General features: G+C 49.3%; 1 protein-coding gene across 1 annotated transcript; it reads left to right on the top strand.

Moving 5' to 3' along the window:
- The first annotated feature begins 3246 nt into the window (after nt 1-3246).
- Nucleotides 3247-4142, top strand: LOC130872911 (40S ribosomal protein S2-like). Its single transcript, XM_057767288.1, has one exon. The coding sequence runs from the start codon at nt 3257-3259 to the stop codon at nt 4136-4138; it is 882 nt and encodes a 293-aa protein (XP_057623271.1). The 5' UTR covers nt 3247-3256; the 3' UTR covers nt 4139-4142.
- Nucleotides 4143-8019: the final 3877 nt, after the last annotated feature.

Genomic DNA, 8019 nt, shown 5'->3' on the forward strand with positions numbered 1-8019 from the left:
GGACCTGAGTTCTCTCCAGCACGCACATGGGATGACTCATGGGTGCCTGATACTGCCAGGGGATCCAGTGTCTTTGGTCTCTGGCACCTAGACATGCATGGCATACATTCACACATACATACATAAATTAAATATTAAAAGTTAAAAAGAAAAAGAGAGTTATCTTGGTTTGTGGTTTTGTAGGCTTCAGCCCATGGTCAGTCTGTTGTCTTAGACAGCAGCGCATCATGGTGGGGGTTTGTGGTAGAGCATCCAGGAAGCAAGGAAAGAATGAGTGTGTCTTGAGGTCCCGTGTTCCCTTTGGAGGGTACGCCCCCACTGACCCAGGACCTCACACCAGACCCCGCCTCTAAAGGTTTCTGACACCTCTCAACAGTGCCATCCCGGAGAACTGGCCTCTGATACCCAGGGCCTGGGAACAACTCACCTCATCAGTGCCCCTTTCTGCCCATGTTTGGCTTCTTCAGGAGGGACAGACACTCTGGCCTGGCTCCACACATGCAGCAACTTAGCATCCAGTTGTTTACCGTGGGTTTGCTCTGAGCCGCAGCTGAGGGCTTCCTCGGCTACTCCTTTCTTTCCTTTTAAGATAATTTGGTCACTTGTATCTATTGTCACTCTTGGAACTTTCTCTTTTGGGGGACCTGTGACTGCTTGGCTTCTGCCTTCCCTGGGGGGAGATGGGGTTAAAGACTGTGGCACGAATAAGCTCAAGAGCTGGGACCAGAGGTCGCCAGGCAGAAAAGACGTCTTCATTTACAGCTGTGGCAAATTTGATTTGCTGTATTTTATACAAATTGTTTGGAATGGTTTTTAAGACTTAGAAGGGAAATATACTTACAGCACAAGACTTTTATAATTACTGTACTTAAATTACGCTTTATGTGGGTACCGGGAAATGTATTTTTACATTGCTTATATCCAATCACTTTTGTATTTGTTGATTTAAGCCTGTGGGTCTTTTTTTTTTTTATCACTATTAATACCGACTTTTATAATCTTTTCAAATAAATCCTCTTAATTTCAGTGTTGATGTCTTCACAGTTGTTCAGTGCAGAGACTTGTTTATAAGCCCTTATTTGAGGGGCAGCCGTCCCCTGTGGGTGTGTGGTTGTTGGAGTCTGGAGGAACAGACCTGCTCCCTATCTGTGGAGGGCATATTTAAACAGCATGTTTGTCAACCTGCCAGCATAGGGGGCCTTTAGCGCCAGCACTTGGGGCTGAGGCAGGAGGATCACCGGCTTCAGTCTAACCTGGCCTCCAGGGCAGTGAAAATGTTCTTAGGACCAGCTGTGGTGGAAGAGATCTCTATAAGTTCAAGGCCAATGTGAGTTACATAGAGAGTTCCAGTCAGCCAAATAAACAAATGAAAACAAAAATATTTTTAGGGCATCATATGGGATGACTGAATGGCTTTAAATCCCTTTGCCTCCTCTTTCTCCTTTCTATTCCTTTCTCCTCTCCTTTCTTCTGTTTTTTGGTTTGTTTTGTTGTTTTTTTGTTGTTATTGTTTTTTGAGATAGGGTCTCATGTAGCCCAGGCTGGCTTCAAACCCACTCACTATGTGATGAGAATGACTTTGAACTCGTGATCCTTCTGTCTTCACTTCCCAAATTCTGGTATTATAGATGTGTGCTACTCCACCTAAGTAATTTAAAAGAAGCAAGTTTGAACTCTGCTTCACATTCTAGATGTGACTCGGTGCTATAGACAGATAGATGTATCTGTGATAACCAGAAAGTGTGAAGCAGAGCTGGGAGGTTCTGCTGAACCCGAAACTATCTGTGGAGTCTGTAGAATGCCTGCCTCCAGTCCCTCGAGAATAACAGGATCTTTATAGTCCTCAGGAACTCACTGGAATTTGTACATTCTTCAGGCTTCTTTGTTCTGTGTTGATAAATAACACTGTATCAATATGCAGCCAGCTGCGAAGAGCAGAAAACCTATTGCTGTGTCCCCGACAGTAAGGAAAACTTACTTCAGGGTAGGTCTGGGGAAGGTACCTTGCCGGGTGTCCTGTGTCTGTAGTCCCTACATGTGTGAGGCTGAGGCAGGGGGATCACTTGGGCCCAGGGGTCAGAGGCCAGCCTGGGAAGTGCAGTGGCTTCTTAATATCGTCCCAGTTTAACTTGTGTTCTGGGTTTTCTGTCCATCCATTTTCTGCTGTGAGTTCTGTCCTCAGAGTTGAGTCTTTGTGTGATGACCTAGACACCACCTGCGTAAGAACTGTCCAAAGGTGAGAAGGGGTTGTTGATGCTCCTGCCTCTAGCTATTCCTTTCCCTTGAACCCTTAGTGGGCTGAGTCATTGTGACTGCATTAGCATAACCCCCCCAGCATGCTGTGAAAATACTGCCTTCAAAGCTTAGCTTCCAAAATCGGTCCTGCTAGCGGAGGGAGGGAGGATCATGTTAGAGTGGGGGGGTGCACTGATGAGAAACTGGACCCCCAGTTTATAAAGCACTTGTTAAGGGCTGGGGTTTCTGACCAGCCAGTGTAGCCTGCTCGGTGATCTCCAGGGCAAAGAGAAAAGGTGGATGGGTCCTAAGGAACACTGGTGTCCTCTGGTCTATACACCCACACCCGTGTGCATATATGCATGCTCATACATGTGAACTGCACATTTATGCATGTGTGTGAGCATACATTTACAGTACTGACTGCTCTAAGAGGTCCATTATTTTTTTAGGATAAATTATAATTCTACTAGTAATGTGCATCATAGATTTTTCTTATAAAGATTTATTTATTTTATTTATATGAGTGTTCTATTGACTTTATGCCGGAAGAAGGCAACAGATCCTACTATAGATGGCCGTGAACCACCATGTAGGTGCTGGGAATTGAACTCAGGACTTCTGGAGGAGCAGCTAGTGCTCTTAACCATTAAACCATCTCTCTTTTTCTTTTTTTTGAGTCAGGGTCTCATGTATCCCAGGCTAGCCTGGAGTGAGCACATTAAGTAGCAGAATTATGAACTTCTCATTCTCCTGCCTCCACCTCCGCAGTGATGGGGTGACACACATGCCTGTGTTCACCTATGTTCACAATTGCCTGTCACTCTAGTTCCAGGCCATTTAACTCCCTGTTCTGGCCCCTGCAGGCACCATGCATGCATGTCCACACACATATATGCAAGCAAAACACTCATATACATAAAATAAAAAATCTTTTTGAAACTAAGAGATAGGAGAAGGAGCCCCCAGCTGGTGCTGTGCATTTAAAATCCCAGGATCCTTCTTCTTCTGGAAACACCAAATGGCGGATGACGCCGGTGCAGCGGGAGGGCCCGGAGGACCCGGGGGCCCAGGATTAGGAGGCCGTGGCGGCTTCCGCGGAGGATTCGGCAGCGGTCTGAGGGGCCGCGGCCGTGGTCGAGGCCGTGGCCCAGGACGAGGCCGCGGGGCTCGCGGAGGTAAAGCTGAAGACAAGGAGTGGATTCCCGTCACCAAGCTGGGCCGCCTGGTTAAGGACATGAAAATCAAGTCCCTAGAGGAGATCTACCTGTTCTCCCTGCCCATTAAGGAGTCTGAGATTATTGACTTTTTCCTGGGAGCTTCCCTAAAGGATGAGGTTCTGAAGATCATGCCCGTGCAGAAGCAGACTAGGGCAGGCCAGCGGACCAGGTTCAAGGCTTTTGTCGCTATTGGGGACTACAATGGTCACGTAGGTCTCGGTGTCAAGTGCTCCAAGGAGGTAGCCACTGCCATCCGAGGGGCCATCATCTTGGCCAAGCTTTCCATTGTCCCTGTGCGGAGAGGCTACTGGGGGAACAAGATTGGCAAGCCCCACACTGTTCCTTGCAAAGTGACAGGTCGCTGTGGTTCTGTGCTGGTGCGTCTCATCCCTGCCCCCAGAGGCACTGGCATAGTCTCCGCTCCTGTGCCCAAGAAGCTGCTGATGATGGCTGGCATTGATGACTGCTACACATCAGCCAGGGGCTGCACTGCCACCCTGGGCAACTTTGCCAAGGCCACCTTTGATGCCATCTCTAAGACCTATAGCTACCTGACCCCCGACCTCTGGAAAGAGACTGTGTTCACCAAGTCTCCTTATCAGGAATTCACTGACCATCTTGTGAAAACCCACACCAGAGTTTCTGTTCAGAGGACCCAGGCTCCAGCTGTGGCCACCACATAAGGGTTTTTATACAAGGAAAATAAAAGTCTGTTAAAAAAAATAAATAAATAAAAATAAAATAAAATCACAGGATCTGAGAGGCTGAGACAGGGGGATCATTAAGAGTTCAAGGCCAGCATCCTGTGATACATAGAGTTCCAGGACAGTCTCACTTTGTAGTGAGACCCTATCTTTTTTCTCGAGACAGGGTTTCTGTAGCTCTGGCTGTACTGGGAATCACTATGTAGACCGGGCTGGTCTCAAACTCACAGAGATCCGCCTGCTGGCTGAGACCCTATTTTAAAAAAACGTTAGGTGTGAGGGAGAGAAGGTGTGTGGTGTCAGGCTAGAAGGATGGAAAATGTATGTTGTGTAGTGACAGCTGAGTGAGGTCACCAAGGGTTGCACAGTGGTGTCCCCACTGACAGATGAACTCACGGCTCATGCACCTTCAGAGTGCAGTACAGCCACAGTGGAACCAGCGTAAGAAAAACAAGTGTGGAGCGGAGAAGAATGTATAGCGCAATAAAAATAATAAAAAACAAACGAAAAGCAGCTGTGTGGTGATTGGTACTGGAAGAGATGGAGGGAAGGGAAAGATGGGTGTGAGGCGGAGTGTGATGGCTAATTGTGGTTGTCAGCTCCGCTATATCCGGAGTCATCTAAAGCCCCAGTACCTGGGCAAGCCTGTGCCCCAGCCTGTAAGCCACTCAAATAAACCGTGTGTGTGTGTGTGTGTGTGTGTGTGTGTGTGTGTGTTCTGAACCCTAATACAAAGTAGTTATAGTTGGCTGTTTTCTTGATTCTACATAGTAAAAACTAATCTGAAGGAAAGGGGAGGGAGGGGAGAGCGGAAGGGCCGGGTGGGCCGGGGGTTAGCCTGTGTTGGGGACTATGACTAATAAGAATGCTTCTGAACCTCGGCTACTGCTCGGGTGGGGCCAGGGCGGCAGTGCGTCCCGCTGGCCGCCAGGAGGCGCGCGCTGCACGAATGGGCACAAGGCCTTGGCCTCCACCACCCCTGTGGAGTTTCGTTTCTGCAACTGGGATGCAGAGTGCTGCTGGGAGGAGAGGCTGCTGCAAGCATGCACAGCTGCGGCAGGGGACACGGGGTCCCACGAGAGGCCTCCACCCTGAGCGGCTGCGAGAGGAAACAGCTGGCAGCCCTGCGGGCCTTGACCTGTCTTCCCCTACTTTACCCCTGAACTGCCAGGACTCTTGCGCAGTCTAGCCCGCAGCATCTGTCCCCAGACAGGTTTTGTTTGGTCTCAGCTGTATTTCTAGACGGTTTCTTTGGCAATGTTTCCAAATCGGGAGATGCTTAGCTAGAAAGCCCAGATTTCCAATTTTCTGGGTCACTGGGGCAGCTGGCAGCAGTGAGCAACTGGCAGGTGGCAGCCCTGGGCCAGCTGCCACCCCCGGAGCAAGGCGTCCAGCAGGCAGGGTCTGCCGGGGCTTAGAGAGCCTTGACTAATTCAGGCAGCGCTCCTCCTCTGGTAGTAGCCGGTTCCTTTTTTTCTGCAAGTGTATGTGGAGAGTATTTTTATTTTTTGCAGTTTTTCTAGACCTATAGGAAGGAGCCCACCGGTTGTCCCAGCTTCCCAGGAAGCACTGAGTATTTTCTGGTGGCCATCCTTGCTGTCCACCTGGTTCCTCAGTGTAAGTCTAGCAACAATCTTTCATCCTGTAGGCTTTCAAGCTTGAAAAAAAATGTTAAAATTTTTTTTTTTTTTTACCTTTTCATTCTTTATTTTCTCACTACGTAGCTCATGTTGGCCTCAAACTTCTCGTCTTCCTGCCTCAGCATCCTGAGTGCAGGAGTTACAGCACATCTGCCTGCCTTGGTTTTTGTTTTTGCTAAGGGTGCACCTATCCCCACCTGACATTGATTGGACTTCTGATCCCCCTGCCTCCACTTCCGCCTTACTAGGATTATAGGCTTGCACCACCATGTCCCGTTCATGCAGAGGGTTTTTTTGCTGGTTGATGAGAACAGAGGGAGCTGTGGTTCACACTTGTAACCCCAGCATCTGGAACAAGGAGGCGGGAAGATCAGCAGTTCAAGGGCATTCTTGAGTATATGCGGAGTTCAAGGCTAGCCTGGGCTATAGAGACCCCATCTCATAATACGAAAAGAAAAAGAAGAGGAAAACAACGCAGGGCTCTGCCTGAGGAGCTGCCTTGTGCAGGGAGGGGCTGCAGGTGTGTGTCTGTGCTGGGTTGGTCTGTAGGTACCTGGGAAGGAGCTGAAGATTTCCACAGTCTTGTATCACCATGGGATATGGAGGCCAGCATCCCTTAAAGCCTGGACAGGGAGGGGTACCCAAGAAGAGGTTTGCTACCAGTGACTTGCCTATGTGAACTGTAAGATGATAATACCACCTTTCTCTTTTGTTAAATTTACTTTTATTTTATGTGTGAGTGTTTGCCTGCATGTTTGTCTGTACCACATTCATGCAGTGTCTGAAGAGGCCAGAGGAAGGCATCGGATTCCCTGGAAGAAACTGGAGCCACCACGAGCATGCTGGGAATGGAACCAGGGCTGCACTGAGCCGTCTCTATAGTCCTAGGTAGCACATACTTCATCCATGCCCCGCATGTCTACAGCCCTGCAGTGCCCCTTCAGGTTAGCAGGACATGACTCAGCCACCAAAAGAGGGGGCTGGTAGTGTTGAGCAGGGCCCTAATGACCTGCCTTGGGTCTCCAGTGTGGGCAGTCTCTGTTTCCCACCTTTGGCCAACTGCTCATGAAGAAGAAGACTCTGCTGTCCCGTCTGGGCTCGGGACATAACCAAGCTTGGTGCCAAGCTCCAGCACTGTTGTTAATCCCATATCCTGGCTTCCTTCCTGGGCTAGTCTTACTGCTTCCTTGAAGGGTCTCAAAGACAGCCAGTTTCCAGAACTTTCTGAGCAGCACAGAACTCTTACCTGTAGCAGAGACTTGTCATCGAGAGCCTCTCCCTACTTTATTTCCCCTCCAGGGCCCAGTCAGGCCCAGAAGCTGCTGAGTACAGTGGATGATAGAGGTAACCCAGCCATGACTTCATCTCCTGAACCCTGGGGATACTGGGAAAGACTGAGCAGGCTGCAGCTTCCCTACTCGCCCCTGCGAACCCCACTTTCTTTCCTTTCCCCTCTTATACGAACACTTGGCTCTACCCACCTGTGGCTAGGCAGTAGTTTGACAGTGAACCAATAGACAGGGGAATGCTTTATTGTTTTGTAGCCCTGGTTCTGCTGGCCTTGAACTCAGAGATCCCCGTCTCTGTCTCACAATTCTGAGATTGAAGCCGAGTGCCACCTCTCCTGCCTCTTGTTTTGTTGCTGTTGCTCTGTGTTATTTTTGTATTTTGTTTATTTTTTAAATTGAGACAGGAGCTCACTTGGTATGTGTTGGGACCACTTGAAGTCCTGGCCTCCAGCTGCTCTTCCCTGCTAGAGATCTTTACTTTCCTTCTGATTTGAGTTACTGAAAGCTGTGTCAAAGTTGTTTACCAGCTCTGCTTCACGAGCACGTGTTGCCTTGGCCTTGAGGATCAGAGGATAAGGTTTTCACCTGTTGGCCCACCTGACTGTTGGGTCTATACGCCTCTGTGGTGCTATTGAAGAAAGGGCTTCTTACCAGTGACTAGAGGTCTGTCTCTCTGTCTGTGTGTCTTTGTGTGTTTCATCCAGCCCCTTGCCCGAAGCTCATGAACTGTATGTAGCGCACAGAGCGCAGACAGGCGTTGTGCACTGCAGATATGTAGCTGATGATAACCTTGATTGTGATCCTCCTGCCCCTTTCCTCCACAGTGCTGGGATTACAGGTGTGGGCTGCGGATGTGGGGAGGTAGCCTGGGTTCCCATGAACTTCAGAAAGCTGCTGCTTGACCACACCCTTGGCTCCTTCTCCCCTGGTG

This window comes from Chionomys nivalis, chromosome 4 (genome assembly GCF_950005125.1).
Source record: "Chionomys nivalis chromosome 4, mChiNiv1.1, whole genome shotgun sequence".
Taxonomy (NCBI): domain Eukaryota; kingdom Metazoa; phylum Chordata; class Mammalia; order Rodentia; family Cricetidae; genus Chionomys; species Chionomys nivalis.

Bases quoted from the DNA above. Each gene is read 5' to 3' on its own strand.
- LOC130872911 (XM_057767288.1), top strand. From the start codon at position 3,257: ATGGCGGATGACGCCGGTGCAGCGGGAGGGCCCGGAGGACCCGGGGGC.